The sequence below is a fragment of the Notothenia rossii genome (genome assembly GCF_949606895.1).
Source record: "Notothenia rossii genome assembly, chromosome: 9".
NCBI lineage: Eukaryota > Metazoa > Chordata > Actinopteri > Perciformes > Nototheniidae > Notothenia > Notothenia rossii.
This window is the reverse complement of record NC_136907.1, coordinates 41,240,567-41,261,343: the sequence shown is the minus strand read 5'-3', so window position 1 is coordinate 41,261,343 and position 20,777 is coordinate 41,240,567. Positions and strand designations below refer to the sequence as shown.

Genomic DNA, 20,777 nt, shown 5'->3' with positions numbered 1-20,777 from the left:
TTTAACTAATAAACAATAAATCCCATGTTGTTGGAAAAGTAATAATGCTGCATGTATACGTTTTTGTTCTAATATCGCAAGTGTCATCGTGTTATGTGTTCCTGATATCGTGCAGCCCTAATATTAAGGCCTTATTGTCACATGCACAATAACTACAGTGCAGTTTTGGGCAATGAACATGTTAAGTCTCAGGCCCCTCTAAAATAAAGGATATTTAAGACATATAAATAAAGAATTACTTTTACTGAACTACTACATAACTGTATTACATGGTTATATAAATAGTTTGAATGATTCATGACTGACAGAAGCTTGTTTTTACACTGACCTGTTATACTCATATCTATTAATGTCTTTGTAACTTGAGTAAACCTCAACAATTCCCCTTCTGGTTTCATGCATCACAGTTCAGTAAACTGATTAAAATATGAACCAGTGTAATCATTATAATAACTTAGGATTGTAACTCTTTAAAAAAGGTGTAGGTGGTTCTTAAAAGAGCCGTTGTGTGACTTTGGGCTGGTCTCAGCAGTTTAAGAACCTCTCCGCGGATGCAGCGGGCCAGCTGGATGTTCCCCCCTCCCCCCGGGGATCGCAGGCTGAAAGGTTTGGGAACCCCTGGCTTAGTCAACGGTGAGGGTGCTGGCTACTTCCTTTATCAGGGGATTTTGCAGGTTCACCAAGGCACAGCAAAGCTGTACCAGCACATTTGCAGTGTTCCTGAGGTGGCAAGGAATCAGGTCCAGAATCCTGAACTCCTTTATTCTGGCATTTGCCCTCTCCACATGGATCCTGTTCTTGGCTATTTCCCTGGTAGCTCTCACCTCACTCTCTGTGAACTTACCCTTGTTCAGGAAAGGGGGAATGTTCACAATCACACCCGCAGGCACAATATCTGAAATTAAAAAGCCCTTGTCTGCCAGGATAAGGTCGCCAGCCACTAAATGTTCCAGAATGCCTGAATGCTGCATAATGGCCTTATCAGACACAGAGCCCGGGAAGAGTTGGCTGCAGAAGTTGATGGCTCCATTTGGGGCCACAGAGATGAGCACTTTGAAGGAGTGCATCCCTCTGTAGGAGGAGTACGTCAGTTTGGCTTGGTCCATCTGACTTGGGGCGGCCACGTGGATGTCGGTGCAGTCTACAATCATTCTGCAGTTGAAGGCAGAGGACTGGAAAGCAGCAGGCATGCTGTTTTGTTTTTTTTGCGGACTGGGCACAGTGGACATCATCTTTTTGAACAGCAACCTGTGGAGCAGATGGACCATTGTGTTCACCACATTACCCACTGTTGCTGTTGCGGTACTGCAGTGGAACAGCTGTGCAAGGTGCAGGTGAGGATAATTCTGCCGGATCTTCATCATGGCCATGAAGACCTGGTCTGCCAGCAGGATGCCCTCCACTTTCCATCCAGCGTAATACACAATGGAGCCCTCAAAGCGCTCCACCAACCCCGCCACCCATTTAAACATGGCCTGATCAGGAAGCCCTGTTTCCATACGGATGACATCATCAGGTAAGCCTGCTGCTGAATATTTGGCCATTCGCATCCAAGTATCCCCTGCCAGGTCTGCGAAACAACTGGACGGCACACTGGAGGGTCCATGTTCGGTGTCTGCGGACTGCACGCTGGAGAATTCGGGGTCAGTTTCTGCAGGCTCAGGCCCTTTGCTGTAGCTGTGGTCGCTGGACTGATTAACCGCTAAGCTCCCTTTCTCTTTGATCCACTCAAATACAGTTGGCCCTTTCTCTTTTCCATGAAAATGGCAGCTGCATATTCTTCTTTTCTCATATGGCTCCCTGTATGCTCGTCTACAATGAGAAAATTATATAATTCATTACTAACAATCATTTAAACCTGCCAAATAGCCCCCCTACCCATAGTTTAAACAGTCTGCACTCTTCTATTTATCTTGTAAAGCACTTGTAACATTCAGCTTGTGTGTGTTTTAGTTGTCTTTATTTCCAGGTAGAAGAGGACCAAGAGTGAGGAAGTGAGACAGAGCTCTTAAAAGGCCAAACAGTGTGTTTGGCCTTTTAAGTGTGACACATATGTAGTGATAAATGCTTCACCTGACCACTGTTCCTAAATAAAAAAAGTTTTCTGCATCGTCAGTCATTTTTTCCAAATAATTACCAATATTTCACAAATTCTTCATGTCAACTTAAGAGCACAGCTGTATGTTGACTATGGGACATAGGGCTCGGAGCTTGGCATTGCTCAGGTACTGCTGGGCTTTCCATTAGTGAACTGAGCTGCTCGGAGGTGACAGTGGCAGTGTGACTTTTTAACTGACCGACATTAGCAGTCCTCTTATCTCCCTCTGATAATCATCAATCCTCAGCTGTACATCACGCAAAGTCCATTCGTGGATTGGTTTGCACTTTAAAACACAGGCAAGTTTTGGATCAGGGCAGTACTTAAAAAACACGAGAGCCACCTCATTGTTCATGTCCTCTGTCTGCTTTCCTTGTCTGCACAGGCCCTCAATGGCTAGGTCAGCAGCTCTGTTCACTCTCATCCAGTAATCTACTGGGCTCTCTCTGTGCTTAGGCATTGTGGCATAAAAGTCTGCAAGGGGAAGGCATGAGGAAACATCAATGAAATACTGAAAAAGAATGTCATATATCAGTTCTGGTCTATTCTTTCCATCAAGAGCTGCATTACTGCGCAGGGCAATCTTCACAATGTCTCTGGCCTTGCCCATCAGATGACTAATTATTTCCTCCGACTGTTCCTGCACCGGAACACCTTGTTTTCTGATGTAGATCTTAATAACATCAATCCAGTCGTGGACTGAGAGTTTGTCAGTACTGTCACCTTTGAATTTCTGTAACTCTCTGTCAGGTTTAACATGTACTGTCACATGTGGGATGTCATGTCTGGTAGTCTCACATTGTGTATTGTTATTCACAGAAGCAGCAGTACAATCACTATTCATGTTTACAACACCAGCTGACATCAGCTTTGCCACAATAGATTCACCGATTTGTGCTCCTAACTGTCCTACCATGTCTGTTAGATGGTGAATGGCTTCTACATCACTACCAGGGGTGGAAGTATATGGACCCTCCCTCACAGACACTCTAGCGGGGGTATAACCAGGGCTCTGACCCAACCCAGTATCAGCATAACCATCCGGTTTAGCTGTTGAATGTCCCACTTCCCTACTGTTAGCAAGGTTACTAAGCCAAGCACCTCTTCCTTTTGGCAAAATAGGACTTGAATTTATTTTTTCCATTTTCACCGTCGAGACTGTTGATCATTAAATATACTAGCGTTGTGTTTAACTTTTAAATACAATGAATGAAGCATACATGGAAAGACACTGAGTAATACACTTAGGACAGGCAATGTAAAACATGAACCCTACAACCACATTCCTTCACAAACTAACCACACAGTAAACTTGAATGAAGATCAGGGTAGCTGCAAAGCATCCGCGGCGATGAGCATCAAGCTGATCTGGCGATCCGAAGGGTCACGGCACCAGTGTAACGGGTCACAACCGTAAGCGACCTGTTATCATTCAAGAAACGACAGCGAAGCATCTTGGGCGTTTTCTGGCATTTATTCTGAGAATGAACACAACATTCTCTTTACATCCGCGTTGCATTACATCTCCACATAACTGCTCACGTCACTGTAACTAGTATTTATTTATACATACTAGCTTATTTACACAATGAGAAATTAGTAAATGACCAAGAAAATCGTATTAATAAATAAAAACACAAACATACCTGAGAATGAACACAACATTCTCTTTACATCTGCGTCGCATGTCACATCTCTACAAAAACAGAAAACGGGAAACTCAGAAAAAGTGTTGCCATGGTAACAAACAAAATGGCGTGATCGCGTCTAAATCGCGCCAAAACGATGGTGATAATATCACTTAAAGTGCTATTTCCTACGGTTAAAACTGAACAAAAACATATTAATATTGTACCCACAGTGTTACTAAACAACATATAATCACTGTCATTAACTTAAATAGCACATTTAACATACAAAATTATAATACATTGCAACACAGTTTCTAGCGCAACTCACCCACAGAACTGAAGTTACATACTGTAACTCCAGCTTCTATGAGTATTGGCGTAGCCCTGTAAGGCTATCGCTATTGGGTAATCCCCTGCGCACCCTCGCAGCACTGAAACACTTGTAGTTCATGCCCACCCGCAAGGTGGGCCCCACCCTCGGGCTCCCTTCTGGTATAAATAGGAAGGAGGCCCGACAATCTGCTCCCACACAAAACAACTTTTCTTCAGCTATTCGTGGAGCCAGTGGGGGCCAGAACTTAGAGGGCTATGCCTATACTCATAGAAGCTGGAGTTACAGTAGGTAACTTCAGTTCTATTTCGTATATGGCTTCGCCCTCTAACGCTATCGCTATTGGGTTAAGGGCGATGCAAGATGTAGTCTGTGCCCCACTGTGTACGCCCGGTACTAGAAGCACAGACACACCTGCTCAGATAATAACCCATGCCTATTGCGCCAAGCGAATGGCGCATCACAGTCCCTGGAATATAGCATAACATGAATATTTTCCATGAGGGGACGAAGGCTGGGAAAAATACAAACCTGTGAAAAAGTAGAGACGAAGGTCACACTTTGCCCAGTGACAAAAAGAGGGGGAACAGCAGCTCTCTGCATGCAGACAGGCAGGACAACGCACAGCTGGATCCCTGACATCACTCACTCTGACAGGACACTCCGTACAAAATGTACCAGAGGAAAAAAAGGAAACATCCCTCTCATAAGAGGGAAAAAGGGCCGCTCTCTGTGAGCCGAGAGGCAGGAGAGAGGCGCACAGCTGGATCCATGACCTCCCTCACTCTGACAATACACTCAGTACAGGGTTTGTCAGAGAGGAATGGGAGACATCCGTCAAATACAATTGAATATATGAACAGGGGGAAGACCAAGATGCAGCAGTGCAAATGTCTTCCACTGACATTCCTCCGTGCAAAGCCGTGGAGGAGGAAATTCCTCTGGTGGAGTGCGCATTGATGTTCTCCGGGGGATACACCCCAGAGGAGACATATGCCTGTGACACAGCCTCACACAGCCAGTGTGACAGCTGTTGTGCAGACAGAGACTGCCCGATCGAGCGCTCTCTATAATGCACAAACAGGCGCTGAGAACGGCGCAAAGCAGCCGTGTGCGCCACATAGCAGGACAGCTCGCGCACAGGACAGAGGAGATGAGACGTGGCTTCTTCCTCCGACCTGTGAGGAGGGGGAAAGAAGCCATCCAGGGCGATCACTCTTGACCTAAAAGAGCTTGTGATGACCTTTGGCATAAAAACCGGGTTAGGGCGTAAAACAGCCGAACTGCCATCTCCTTGGATCCGGAGGCATGACGGAGCCACAGAGAGAGCAGACAAATCACTCACACTTTTCGCTGATAGAGACAAAAGTAATACTACTTTGGCTGACAACAGTTTAAGGGGAACCTGATCTAAAGGTTCAAATGGGGCTTTGCTTAGTGCGTGTAACACCAAAGCCAAATCCCACTGAGGCGCCAGTGCGCGTGACACAGGTCTGAGTCTCCGTACTCCTCGCATAAAACGGCTGCTGCGCTCTGCGAGCCCCTCTGTTCAATTTGCTCGGAATATACATTGCCCTGATGGAGAGCAACGTGTGTGCGCGCCCAGAACAGCAGCCGCCTTGCTGCGTTCAGAAGCTGCGCAGATCGTACTCCTCCCTGGCGATTGAGGGAAGCTGCCGTGGCCTGTTGTCTGTGCGAATCAACACATGTTTGATTGTACAGCAACGGGGCGAAGTGCTGGAATACTTCCCAAACCGGAGAACAGCTCCAGCACATTTACCTCTGACGCACGGGGTCGATGTGCGGGCGAATGAACCACCTCTGGAGTCTCCTCCTGTGGGGGAGACCCAGGGGGATCACCACGCGACCAGCTGACGTCATGCTGATCAGCTGTATCACGGAGAGGGGCTGTCACCACGCTGCGGGGTGTGACACGCCGGAGGAGAGCTGTCAGTTTCTCCACTCTCTGCCGCGAGAACCGCGAGAACCGCGAGAGCTGCGCTCTCATGCTCGCTGAGTTTAATTCCACACCCAGATAAATGATTGTCTGAGAGGGAAGAGGACAGCTCTTCTTCCAATTTATTATGAAACCCAGGCTTTGACAGATGCGATACGAGATGTACCGTCTGTAAGCAACTTCCTCCCTGGAGCGAGCCAGCAAATAGCAGGTCTTCCAGATAAAACCACACTCTCATCCCTCCTCTGTGTAGTGGCTCCACGCTTCTCTACACACTTTGAAAATGTGAGAGGAGCCAGGAGATATCTGAACGGCAGACGATTGTCTGGTCTGATATTCCCTGAAATGAGAAATGCAGGGATTTCCTGTGTTTCGGGATGATGGGTACATGGAAGTATATGTGCATGCTTCAGGTTTATGGAAGTGAACCAGTCGTCCTGGTGAACACATTCCAGCGCCTGTTTGGTCGTGAGCATTCTGGGACAGAGGAACGCCGCAAGCTCTGCCGTTTATAAACCAGTAGGTTAAAAACAGCAGGCTTCTGCAGCGAATGAACCACCTCTGGAGTGTCCCCCTGTTGGAAGAGATCCAGGGGGATCACCACGTGAACAGCTGACGCCAACGCCGAGCAGCTGCGTTACGGAGAGGGCTGTGCGGGTTTGTGACACACCAGAGGAGAGCTGTCAGTTCCTCCACTCGCTGCCGCGAGAGCCGCGCTCCCATGCTGGCTGAGTTTAATTCCACTCCTAGATAAATGATTGTCTGAGAGGGAAGAGGACAGCTCTTCTTCCAATTAATTATGAAACTCAGGCTTTGACAGATGCGATACGAGATGCACCGTCTGTAAAGCGACTTCCTCCCTGGAGCGAGCCAGCAAATAGCAGGTCGTCCAGAGGAAACCACACTCTCATCCCTCCTCTGTGTAGTGGCTCCAGCCTTCTCTACACAAAAATGCGAGGAGCCAGGGAATATCCGAACGGCAGGCGATTGTCTGGTCTGATATTCCCTGAAATGAGAAACGCAGGAATTTCCTGTATTTCTGGATGATGGGTATGTGGAAGTATGAATCCTTCAGGTGGAAGTGAACCAGTCGTCCTGGTGAACACATTCCAGCACCTGTTCGATTGTCAGCATGTGGAATACTGGCAGGTCGAGGATGGGTCTCATTCCCCCAGTCTTTTTTGGGATTAGAAAAATATGTAATACCCCTGATTTTCAGAGTGAGCGCCGCCTTGCTGATCTCCTCTGCCTCGTCAGCGGCCAAGGTGGTGGACCGCTCTACCAGCGTCACCACAGAGTTGGAGAGCAGCGCGATGTTATTCGCCGAAGCCTGAAAGGCACACTGGTGCACTCGGTCGGCCTGGCGGGTGACATACCGGTCTCTGGGGGCGCTCAACGTAGGGCGCCGTCCGGCGATTATGTTGGCCTGTCTTACCCCAAGAAACGCCGTCAGGCTCGGCTCCAGAGAAGGGGTGGTTTGGTATCAAGGCTTTGAATCCAGAAGGAGTCGAACGATAGCCTTGTTGTGGAATCGGAATGAGCTCCCCATTGAAATCAGGACAGCAGAAAGCTTACACATCTTCCGGCGCAGACTTAAAATTCATCTCTTTTGACTCCACGATAGAATTACTAACGAAGAATTGCTAACAAAGCACTTATATACTCATAAAGGACTGGCTTATCTAAAGCCAGTTGAGTAGCACTTGAAATGTTTTAGCTCTCTGACACCTGATGTACTTATATGATTCTGTTTTCTTCAAGTTTGTATCTTGTTGGTCGAATGCACTTATTGTAAGTCGCTTTGGAGTGTGGCCCTAATACTCCATTGAAAATCAATCCCCTTATAAAATGTATTCTTGCTTTACTGTCATATAGTATATATATATACATATATATATAGTAAGTCAAACTTTTATTTTGAAGGCCCGATTTTCTAACGCTGTGCATGCAGTCGGCATTGGACTGGAAGTACCGGAGACCATAAACGGTTTTGAACAGATGAACTTACCATTGCACTGGTAAGGTAAAACTAGGCCAATTAATAAGATGTGAAGTGCTTTGTAACTTTGACCCGCTTGACTGAATACACAAAAAACAATGAAGAAAGAGTTGTCTCTGGGCTGCTTCGCTGCCAGCTGCTCCCCCGGGACCCGAAAGTGGCGTATTGCCTGTACTTCAACATCAATGCATACGAATGTGCTCGATATGCTGTATTGAACCAAAAAAATAACACAAACTAACTGTATCACTATAACATGATGATGATGGTGATAAAGAATGCATCTAATGTTCATTATAATACAAAACGGAGCATTAAACAAACCATTGTGGTGACACGTTATGATACTTAATTCACCATTGAGATTATTGTGTTGCAACCCGGACCCGTTAGTGAGGGTACCGGGGTTTGAGGTCATTCATGCTAGCTTGCTATGCAGAGCAGCACATGTACTTACCTGTTGTGGATTAATGGATACTAAAGTGTGGAAGTCCATTCAGAATACAACGCCTCTGACTCCCATTCATCGGCTCTACACTGGTGACCCTGACGTTTTCGAGAAAGTTTCTGAAGACTCAATGAACATGGCTGATCGCGATGTTTTTGTAAAGCTGCCCGAGTTTTGGGAGCGTGCCGCTGCGGCCTGGTTCGCACACGTGGAGGCACTCTTTGCCTGCCGACAAGTCCATGATGGGGATTTGAAATATTTCCACGTGGTAGCAGCGTTGGGAAGCTCCACGTCATCCAGGTTGGTGGGATTTGTCCATGGCAAATATGAGGCGATTAAAGCCCTTCTCCTTAAGACATTTAGCTTATCTGCTAAAAACATAGCGATCATCTATGTAATAATTTAGCAAATGCTTCTTACCATTTTTATGCAAATGATACTCTTATTTATTGTTCCTCCGCTTCTATAGAGCAAAGTCTAGATTTCCTCCAGTCTGCCTTTGATGTCATACAAACCCATTTATATCAACTAAAGTTGGTATTAAATGCTGAAAAATCCAAAATGATGATATTTTCAAATGGCAAAAAGTTACCATCTATTCTACTCAAGATTTGTATTGCACAAGGGACTGACATTGAGAGGGTCACTACTTACAAATATCTGGGATTTCTTATTGAACAGAACTTGTCTTTCAAGTTACACACGGAAAATGTTGTTTCAAAGCTAAAAATAAAATTAGGTTTCTTTTACAGAAATAAATCCTGTTTCTCTTTTCAGACAAGAAAACATTTGATATCTGTAACGTTTTTACCTGTATTAGATTATGGTGACCTGCTGTACATGAATGCCTCTGACCAGTACCTAAAGAGCTTGGATACTGTGTACCATTGTGCCTTACGATGTATTACTGGATACGGATATTGAGTACACCATTGCACTTCATATGCTGCTTCTAATTGGCCAGCTTTGTCTGCTCGCAGACTTTCCCATTGGTTGGGTTTTATTTATAAATCTCTGCCTGGGTTGGTTCCCTCCTACATTTGGACATATATGTGTCAAAAAGAAAGTCTATATGGCCTGCGCTCCCAAGATTTTATTCAGATGCTGGTTCCTACAGTGAGAACAAAACTGGGTAAAACAGCTTTTAAATATGCTGCCCCCAAAGCTTGGAACAATGTTCAGAAGGAGCTGAAACTCTCAGATTTAATCACTATGGGGGAATTCAGGTTCATCTTAATGGACAGAGAACACAACAACATTGGTAGATGTGAGTGCTCGTATATCCTAAAATTGTTTTAAATTTTGCCAGTTTTGAATGATTTTTAATAGTTTGTTTTACTTCGCATATTGACTGGCTAATGTGCCATTTTATTTGTGTTTTACAGCTATATTTGTCTGCCTGTCATGTCTGTATTTTCTCTGTTGTAACTTCGTACATGCTGCCCCTCTTGGCCAGGTAACTCTTGGAAAAGAGATTTTAATCTCAATGAGTCTTTTATCTGGTTAAATAAAGGATATATATATATATATAAGGAGAGGGCCCGCTAGATACTTGACATTCAAGCTGCGGCCGAGGAGGACGATTGGTCCGTCCAGGCTTACGAGCCTGCGGACGGGGACCTCGTGTCCCTGGAGCAGAGTGCCGGGCAGGAGTTGGACGACTCCTACCCCGCCTCCCTCCACGGTTCACCGTTTAGTTCTCCCCTCCCTCCTCGGGAGTCGGAGCATGGTGCCAGCTTTGCGGCCGAACATGCTTTCCCCTTCTCCATCACCACAGCGCTACCGGCGATACAAGGCCTAGGAGACAGCACGTAGGGCTGCCGGTACACGTTATGATACATAATTCACCATTGAGATTATTGTGTTGCAACCTAGACCCGTTAGTGAGGGTACCGGGGTTTGAGGTCATTCATGCTAGCTTGCCATGCAGAGCAGCAAATGTACTTACCTGTTGTGGATTAATAGATAATAAAGTGTGGAAGTCAAATCTGAATACACCGCCTCTGACTCTCGTTCATCGGCTCTACACCATCATGCTCTTACTTTGAAATCATGCGAAAATGTCGTCATCAGCAGTCCATCACGTGGTTTCCGAAAATAACCGAGTGACACAAGTAGGCTGCATCTCAGGTCGATTAAATTGAATCCTTGCGTCCCTCACTTGCGTCGTTTCCCTGCGTTTAGTCCCTCCCACCAGGGAAGCATGGAGAAACGCAAGGAAACCACGAGTTCATACATTAATAATCTACATACATTTGGTGATCCTTGAACTCTAACTCTAGCCCATGCTTAGGTGAATATGTAAATGTTTTGGGTGTATGACCAAATGCCTGCAAATGAATGACACTTCCATTAACCAGCATCATCAATTGTCTTCATGCTAAGCAGCATGCTAACAAACTGAGCCTTTGATTGGTTAACAACATACCCGTGTGTGTGTGTGTGTGTGTGTGTGTGTGTGTGTGTGTGTGTGTGTGTGTGTGTGTGTGTGTGTGTGTGTGTGTGTGTGTGTGTGTGTGTGTGTGTGTGTGTGTGTGTGTGTGTGTGTGTGTGTGTGTGTGTGTGTGTGTGTGTGTGTGTGCGTGTGTGTGTGTGTGTGTGTGTGCGTGTGTGGTCCTGGTCGAATGTACTTATTGCAAGTCGCTTTGGATAAAAGCGTCAGCTAAATGCTGTGTGTGTGTGTGTGTGTGTGTGTGTGTGTGTGTGTGTGTGTGTGTGTGTGTGTGTGTGTGTGTGTGTGTGTGTGTGTGTGTGTGTGTGTGTGTGTGTGTGTGTGTGTGTGTGTGTGTGTGTGTGTGTGTGTGTGTGTGTGTGTGTGTGTGTGTGTGTGTGTGCAGAATGCCGTCTCTGTCGGAGCAGCTGCAGGAGGTGCGGAGCCGGGCTGAGGTGTGTCTCTACTCTGGTGGGAGGGTAGCAGAGGTGAGGGTGGGGGTGATGGCTATTTCATATCTGCCTTTACCGCCCTGCTCCAAATACTGCCACATCGCCGCAGAGACCATGATCATAGAAAACAGCTTCGGAATCAACCGGAAGGAGGTGAGAGAAACAAGTGCACAAAGAGTATCCTCACCTGGAAATGCATATTTGCAACAATGCATTATGTGCATTGTCTCTGTAAAACATCAATTAATGCATACTGGAACATTTGACGCTATAACTTCAGTCAATTACATCAATGCTGCTTATCATATTTGAAGCGACGATCGCTCATCAAAAAATGCCACTCATGGAGGTTAGCAGTTAGAGTTCCCAACGCGTGTTGTGGTGAAGGATGAGGTCCACCATGACGTAATTTGTAATGCTTTATTTATTTGTCCAAGGTTAAAATGTTCTTTTACGACTCCTGTATCTAAAATCTTGTTTAAAACATAACGATCACGCACACGCTCAGACACAAACAATCACGGTCAACACGGTTGAAAAACGTGTGCCTTCCTCTCTAACCTCTCATCCCAGCTGATCACCTGTGCCCACATATATAGGTGCGCAGATTGGATGATGACGCGTTCACACACACAGACAAACCCTGTGCACAACCCAAAGCAAATTGGCTCCAACAATATTAGCATATAGCGTTGCATGTTAATAGCTGTTGGGAATCTCTGTTACAGCTCTGCTCTGAACAATCAATGAACATGTCCCTTTATTGACACCGACACAGTTTCACAAAACACACCTGTTTACTAATGACTGTATAATGTATAATTTAACTGTATAAATCCCTAATAGGTGTGAGAATTTCTGTCTGCCGTCTGGAGTTTTTAAGTCAATCTGACAATGACCGGTTAAAACTGTAGGGGGGGGGAGTACTGTTGGGGCATCAACCTCTGGGACGCACTGACGCTAGCATGGTAGCTCCCAGCACATCATAGAATTACAACTTTATCTTAATCAGGCCCGGTTCTACGGGGGTGCATAAGGGTGCATTGCACCCTCAGTTGAGTCGTTTGCACCCACATTTGAAAAAGTGACAAAATGAAAAGTGAAAAATGAAAAATATTACATATATAATAATAGTAGTAGGAAGAAGAAGAAGAAGAAGAAGAAGAAGAAGAAGAAGAAGAAGAAGAAGAAGAAGAAGAAGAAGAAGAAAAAAAGTAATCGCCAGCAGTAACACTGCATCTACTGCAGGTAATAACAGTTCAGATCAGGGGGACATTACGTTACCTGCGGCCACTGTCGTGGACACTAACGTCCTCCCGCCCGACTCGCCAGCTTTGCCTGCCTCGCCCACGGAGGCGGAGCAGCCGCAGCCATCTTTGTTGCCCCAAATACCGTCACCCCTCGGCGGCCCACAAGTGCCAGAGGACCTCGGCAAAACAGAACCTGTCCAGGTATATTTAAAAAAGTACCCAACTCGCCTGTACAGTGGAGTAAGGCGCTCATTTTGCAGCTCATGGTTTCAAAACAGAGATTGGCTGGAATATTCATGTGAAAAAGATGCCATCTTCTGCTATGCATGTAGACATTTCGGTTCAAGTAAGTCAGATGCCTTCACCACAACTGGCTACAACAACTGGCGCCATGCTCTTGTACGTGATAAGGGACTGGGAAGGCATGAATCAAGTAAAGAGAACATAGATCCATAGATCTCTTCATTTTGCTCTCAAAGTGCAACAGATTGATGCTTTTAACTTCAATATTTTAGAGGTCACATGTCATGGCCATTTCCACTGATCATAATTCCATTGTTGAGGTATACTAAAATAGAAAACTACAACCACTGAATGGATACAGTTTTGAACTGAACCTGAGATTCCAACAGTATATATGCTAGGCTGGCAGGGGGTGCGGCCATAGCTCTGGGCGTGGCTACTGGGTGCTTCTACGACACAGCACCCAGGAAGTAAACAATGGACAATGACGTTTCACCAACGAGGCGTTTTGGGGAGGTATTTTCTGTTTTAGAGTTTTACTCGCTACAGGGTGTACTTTGAGGGTTTTGACTCTGCAGACCGTTTACATGCATAAAAACCTTCATAACACACAAGGGGACAGGTAATAACCGGAGAAGCATGACATGTGTCCTCTAAAAAAAATCTTCCTGGGGGAGCATGCCCCTAGTGGAGGTGAGGTCCTCTCCCCACTTATAAAAATAGCACTTTACCACTGCACCCTCTCTAATCTCAGATGCACCCTGAGTCATTTTGTTCTGGTACCGAGCCTGATCTTAATGCATTCATTCTGTGTATAAAGCAAACACTTAATCTGTAGGAAAGCCGGAGAAGCATATGCACGAAGATAAAATAGATAACTAGAGACCCCACTTCCGCTGAACATAACATCTGTAAAGTTTTGTATGCTAAAATCTAAAGCTAAAAACACCTAACACCATGAAAGTAGAAAAAAAGAGGTCCGGCGGACAAAATCGTTAGTCTCTCTTTCTAAGTGTTACATTCTCTGCTCTGTGGATGTGAGATTCGATGAGTGTTTCTACTAATTGAACTTGAAGCGTAAAGCTTGTTAACCTTTGGTCATGTTTTCTTCTCTCTGTGTTCCTTCCTCAGACCCTTGCCTCTCTCCAGCGCTTGTCTACGGCGTTGAACATCCTAGAAAAGTATGGCTGTAATCTGACAAATCCCAACAGGCCTAAGTACTGGAGGACTGTGAAGCACAACAACCCAGTGTTCAGGGCCACTGTTGATGCTATTCAGGTAACAACACATACAAGGTATAGTATAGTTTTAAAAAAAACTAGGGAATTTGAAAGAATTTGCAACAACACAATACAAAAACATCTTTATGTTCAAGCCTCACGGCATATAGAGTGATGCAGGAATAATTTTTACACCCGGGTAGCATTTTCAACATTGTTTTTATGTGTTTTTATTAGTTGCCTGGTATAAGGTCTGTGGTTAACACAAGCTGAAGATATTTTGATGTTTTTTTCTATGTCATAAACACCCCACTGGTGAATGTCTGAAGCTTCTATGGGTCACATAAACACGGGTTGCTAACAAGTCACTAAATGAGACTACTAAACGTCATCACGCACAACATTAGCATGTAGATGTTCTCTTACTGCCTAATGTTAGCTTTTTACTTGCTGGTGATATATGTGATATTTGATAGATGATGATGGGATTTCTGCTCCAAAAATCACAAGGTGGTGGTAATACATGGTGATTATCCTTCTGAGCAACACCTAGTGTCAAAGTACCATAAACATGTGTATGCTTCAGATATTTTTTTCTGCAATATTCCACACATTGTATAGATGGTGAGATGCCCTGAATATATTATGCTAGGTCCTGCCGTGAACTTCTCCCTGAATTGTCCCGAACCTGTCCAATTTCCTCCCCTGAAACTGCACAAAAACCTGTTCCAACCCTGTCCTGAACCTGTCCCATACGTACACTGATCCTGTCCTGATCTTGTCCTAAATGTGTCTTTATCCTGCTCTGAGACTGCTACAGTTGTCTCTATCCTGCCCCTCTCCTGTGCTGACTGACATAATTTATACATACAGTATACTGTAGAGCCTGGGAAGGTCCACCCTCTTACCTTGATGTTTGGGGGAAAGACATTTTTTTCTGCTTTCAGGGAGGACGAGCAGTGCTTTGTCTCTATGGTTACTCCATTCAGCAGCCAGATGGGCTCAGCTTCCCCGATGATGTCACAGATCCTGATGTTAGCCGAGTTGCTGCAGTGACGCTGGAAGTGATGAGTCTGAGGATGGAACTAGAAATGCTTACCAAGGTGTGTGTGTGTGTTTGTTTTAAGATTCACCGAATCGTCAGCAGTATTTCCCACAGATCTGAAGTATACGTGGGTGGTGGTAGCGGGGGGGGGTGGGGGTTGAGGTGACGTGCCTTTGTTAGCAGACCCTTCATGCGATGGCAGAGCGAACAGCTACAGGCAGGGCCCATAGTGATAGCCCTATAGTTGAAATCTACTACCCACAAATAAACATATGGACATGGATTACTATTTTAAAAAAGATTGTAAATGGAACCTGTCCATGTGATTTTAAGTGGGGGTGGACCTCAAATCCTCTAGGGGGGTCTCGGGCATGCTCCCCCGGTAAGATTTTTCTTTACATTTTGGAGTTAAGCATCAATCTGGTGCACTTTGAGGGGAAAATAAAGAGACTAGATCTATGGGAACACCTATATGAAACAGAACTGTATACATTTCAATAATCATAAAATCATGGCCATAACCAATAACATACCATTTCCAATATGAAAAAACACTGACACCCTCAAATGGAAATATGTATTTACATAAATGGTGACCAAACCGTTTGAGAACCACTGAGAACTTAGACTAAGTTAACTATCTAAACACTCAGAGAGTCCTTTACCTCACCTGAGCTGAGGTTATCCCGATCTTGAATGACACACAGAGACCAATCAAGGGCTTTGATTTATGATCTGTATGACAGTGGCCATGTCGGCAGGCCACATCATGTAGACAGCCAGTCACCCTGTGTGAGGCAGGCCACATCATGTAGACAGCCAGTCACCCAAAAAATCCTCGGGCCAGCAGGCCACTTAACAGGCCAGGCCATCGGGAAACCCCCCGGTCCTCCCGATGGCCAGTCCGGGACTGGGTACAGGAGGCGTAGAGCGAGGGATCATTGTCCACAAGTTAATCGATCGCAGATGGCGTCGTGGTCGCGGACCTAAATGGGTCGTGAAATATACTTGAGCGGCCGTTAATATACCTGGGCGGCCCGCCCAAGTAAAGTCTATGTGTGGGAAACCCTGCGTCAGGCAGCAGTTGTATGAGCATTGCTCTATGGTAGTTGTTATTTGCACATTGTTAAACGTGTGTGTGTGTGTGTGTTTGTGTGTGTGTGTGTGTGTGTGTGTGTGTGTGTGTGTGTGGGGGGGGGGGGTGTGTGTGTGTGTGTGTGTGTGTGTGTGTAGAGGTGTAATCCACCTCTGCACTGAAAATTGCCTTCTCATAGCAGCCTTTTCAGTGCAGTGTTCACACATATGATTTTGATAAAATTGATTATGGTCCCATTTTATTTGGTGTGTTTTAGTGAGCGAACATGCACATCTCTAGGATCCTGGTCGTGTCTATAGTTGTTTCAATCCAGTTCATTTTGACCTGTCGTACCTTTTTTTGAAATTATACTAAACAAATAATGAAAATCACGCATACAGACAAATGAACATGAAGAGACAGAGACACAACAATAATCAAAACTGTGTGTAGCAGAGAACCAGGGGGGTTACATTACAAATATAGTTTTTAGTTGAAGTCTCATCTATACGGTTTTACAAACTCAATCCATCCCTTCCAACACTTGTCAAATGTGTCTGTCTTGAGTCTTAGAGCAAATGTAAAAAAAAATCATAACAAAAATCTTGTGCATCACATTAAACCAGTCTGCTAGAGTTGGTGGTACTTGGCTTAACCATTTTTTCATTATGGCTTTTTTACTGGCGACTAGCATTACTTTAAACATTTATATTTTAGAGAAACCAAGAAGCTGTTGTGGCCTCTTACCCAGGTACAGTACTTGAAAGCAAAGGCCAATCTACATTTTTTTAACTCTTTCCATTCCATCTCTTATTGAGTCCCAATAGTGAACAATCCCAGGGCATTTCCAAAACACATGATGGTGGCCCTCACTGATCCACAGCCTCTCCAGCACACTATCTGCCCCCTCCTGTTACGACTGAGTAAACGGGTTTGAACTCAAATGCACGACTCACACAGGTTTAAACAAAAAAGGGTTTATTCAAACCAAAGCTCAACTACAACAGTTCAAAAAACCTAAATCACTCTTAACGAGGAAAAACAGTATCAAAACAAAATCACTCTTAATGAGGAAAAACACTAGGAGCATGAATGACGAAATACTTAAACAAGACGTGGCTCAAAGCTCTGCTTGGGAGTATTCCTGGCAAGATAACGCTGGTGTTTGTCACAAGGAACGAAACCAACTGACACAGGACAAAGGGAGACGAGGACAATAAATACACCAGGTAATGGAGAACAGGTGGAAACAATCATGGGCGGGGTCGACAATCACAGGAGTGGGATACACACTCTGGCCCTGTCTCAGGTCAACTATTTTAATTTCCTCGGTCCTCGGTCTCACCGGAAGTTGATTTGTCTGAGTACCGTCCCATGGCTCTTATTTCTGCCGGAGGACCGAGGATTGAGGAACGAGGAGCGATAATGGAGGAGCGATAATCGAGGAACCACCAGTCCATCCTCCGATGAAATCCTCAGATACTCGCCCCGCCCCCTTACTGTGTATCGCTCACTGATTGGACGATGCAGTGCATGCACTGATCTCATGCTTCTTGTTCTTGACATGAGAGCAGTACCCCAGCGGATTGAAGAAAATAAATGAAACTCACGAGAGTCACTCCTCAGTTTAAACTGTGTTTTGTTTCAATTCATGTATCATTTAGTTACAAATATGTGATATATCTGAGCAACAAAGTGGTCAAAAATCATTTTATTCATTTATTGGAAACATTTTCATGATCGCTTTTTTCGTTTTATATTTTCATTTACTGTCATTTCCATTCAGTGAGTCATTAAGTGCTATTAAAATGTTAATGTGCTTTTTATCCACACAAAGAAACAAAGTGTGCAATCCAATGAATGTTAATCTAACTGGGTTTTGATAGATAATATATATATTTTTCTTCTCTCAATTATTTTATTTCTATTGTGCACTATAATCAATATTAATCAAACTATTGTTCATTTATACATTTTAAGAATGGCGTTTATCTTTTTTGAGAATGAGTTCTTATTTGATTTTATTTATTGGGGTCTACAACAGATGATACAAATGTTTGTGTCAGTAAATGTGTGGCAGGGGTGTTTGTGAAAATAACGGGGACAGAGCTGCTGTCAGACGAACAGCTGTGCGGCGTCATCACAAACGGACGTCGCTTCACGTGACGCTCCGGAGGAAAGGACGTCCCATTGCTCTTAAAACTAATTTCCCTGCTTCTCGTGGTTTCCTTTCGTCCCTCCATGCTTCCCTGGAGGGGACTAAACACAGGGAAACAACGCAAGTGAGGGAAGCAAGGATTTCATTTAACCGACCTGAGGAAGGGAGGTCAGAGTATCTGAAACGAGAGGGAAGTTCACTATTAAAAAATAAAGGGGAAAGTCACAAGACAAAGACAAAAACACTAAAATAAACTTAACATAATTTGCGAGACATGACACCTCCTTAGCTGCACTGGTGTTATAAAGTATCTGACCAGATATTTTCAGTTAAACTCTCTCCATGTTAGTGAGTTGGTTGATTTCCATTGCCTTTCATTTAAGTTTTCCCACTGTTCTACTGATAAGACAAAGTTTCCTTCACTTTCCCACTTTTCCTTTATGTAGGATGTGTTCACCCCACTTGGAGGCCCTTATACAACTTAGAAATAAACTTGTGATGTTGGTCAGCTCTGTATGCCGAAATAAAAACTCTTAATATACCAGTTCCGGATAGTGATTTTACCATACCCTCTTTACTAAACAGTTTATCCACATGATGTCTGAGCTGCAAAAATCGGAAGCTGTATTGATCCCTTAGATTTTGGAAGCTTTTAAGTGTGTTTTTTTCAAATAAATCCAAATAAATATTCAGGCCCCTGCGCCTGCCATTTTTTAAAATGTGCATCAAGCCTGTTTGGAATAAAAACCTGGATCCCAGGCTGTGGTGGCGTTTTAATCCTTGTCTACAATTTAATAGCCACCTCTATCGGGGTTGTGGGCTTTGACGCGCCTCTTTTTGTTTCCAAAAAAATTATCTGAGAACGTGGTTGAATTAGATGAGCTTTATTCGTTAGTCCATAAACAGCAGGACACATTTCTTCGCTTCTACTAAATAAACGTTAACAGTCTCCAAAGTAACAAAAAGAACACGGTCAAAAGACTTTTCCGTTTCCCCGTCTATCACCATCAGCTGTGTCCTATCAACCTACCATATATAGGCATATAGCCATGCACGCGATACTGACGCACATATAACAAATAATAAGTGAGCCTTAAATTAATACATTTTAAAACCATAGTGTGACTCACAAAAATAGCCGATAATTTACAGTATAATCTAATTTATATTATTATTATTAAGCCTAACATTCAGACAATATTAACAAAAGGAAAATGGCTCTAACATACCACCCCCTAATTGCTTATTACATAGCAATTACCAATAATAATACATCAAGAGTCATTTTAACAAAACATATAACATCCATACGTAGTATAGTTTGCATGCATACTTTCAAGTTCATAGTATATTGCATACTTTCAAGTTCATAGTATAGTTTGCATACTTTCAAGTCCATAGTATATTGCATACTTTCGAGTCCATGTAAGACCAGTATTGGAGTGTGTAGGTCTTGTCTGTAATAATCTGCGTTCAAAAGGCAGGCTTTGATGGGGGGGTAAGAGACCAAGAGTCTAGTCCTTTGGTCTAACAGTCAGAGGTGGACGTGACTGAAAGGCTAAGGCTTAGTAGGCTCAGTCTGTTGCCTCCAGGAGCAGACATAACTTAGTTATGGGTCTTTCAATCGTACTTGTCTTGGTTTTAACCAGGACACTCCTAACAAGTCCTTTTGAACCAGGAAGTTTCTTAACTACGCGTCCCAGGAGCCAAGTGTTCCTTGGTGCGTTCTCATCAACGATGACGACCAGAGAGGTTTCTCAATACTCAAATTTCCCCTCCTCGACTCCTCGGTCCTCTGGTAATGACCCGGAAATGAATTTCAGCGAGCCATTTTGAAGTACATCTCATTTCTCTAAATGCACTTCGAGGACCGAGCATCGAGCATCGAGGAGGCTCTCAGGAGGAGCTCTCACCGAGGAGACACTGATGGGTCCTCCACGGCTCCTCCGCAGATGCATTTCCGGGAACGGTGGAGGCGTTACGCACGGCCGGAGTTATCTCAGCCAATGACAGCTCTGCATGCATCCCTTGGATATTATTTTAGTGACTGCTTGAACGGCAACGCGATGTTTACAGTGAGAACAGCTGTGAGGTCTGTGCAGAAAGCAGAGCAGTGTGTGTATAATATATATCACTTAGTATAACAGGCCCACTCTCTTTATTTGCTTTAGTTTAGTAGGTATCTACAAACAAAGAGTCGATATTTTTCTAAGACCATTTAGTGCTTCACATAATAAAATACACAACGGCTGTAGCCTGATTATGCTTTAGGAGCTGTAGGTGTGTGTGTGTGTGTGTGTGTGTGTGTGTGTGTGTGTGTGTGTGTGTGTGTGTGTGTGTGTGTGTGTGTGTGTGTGTGTGTGTGTGTGTGTGTGTGTGTGTGTGTGTGTGTGTGTGTGTGTGTGTGTGTGTGTGTGTGTGTGTGTGTGTGTGTGTGTG

The 20,777-nt window shown here is 44.4% G+C and overlaps 1 protein-coding gene across 4 annotated transcripts in view; it reads left to right on the top strand.

Moving 5' to 3' along the window:
- Nucleotides 1-20,777, top strand: part of rnf31 (ring finger protein 31) — a 155,325-nt gene that overhangs the window by 13,584 nt on the left and 120,964 nt on the right. For 2 of the 4 annotated variants that reach the window (XM_079647941.1, XM_079647944.1), the window contains exons 3-5: nucleotides 11,105-11,500; nucleotides 13,972-14,118; nucleotides 15,008-15,163. In XM_079647941.1, coding sequence (XP_079504067.1) covers nucleotides 11,105-11,500; nucleotides 13,972-14,118; nucleotides 15,008-15,163 — 699 coding nt within the window. The remainder of the gene's footprint in view (nucleotides 1-11,104; nucleotides 11,501-13,971; nucleotides 14,119-15,007; nucleotides 15,164-20,777) is intronic. The other 2 variants (XM_079647942.1, XM_079647943.1) reach the window with 2 other exon arrangements.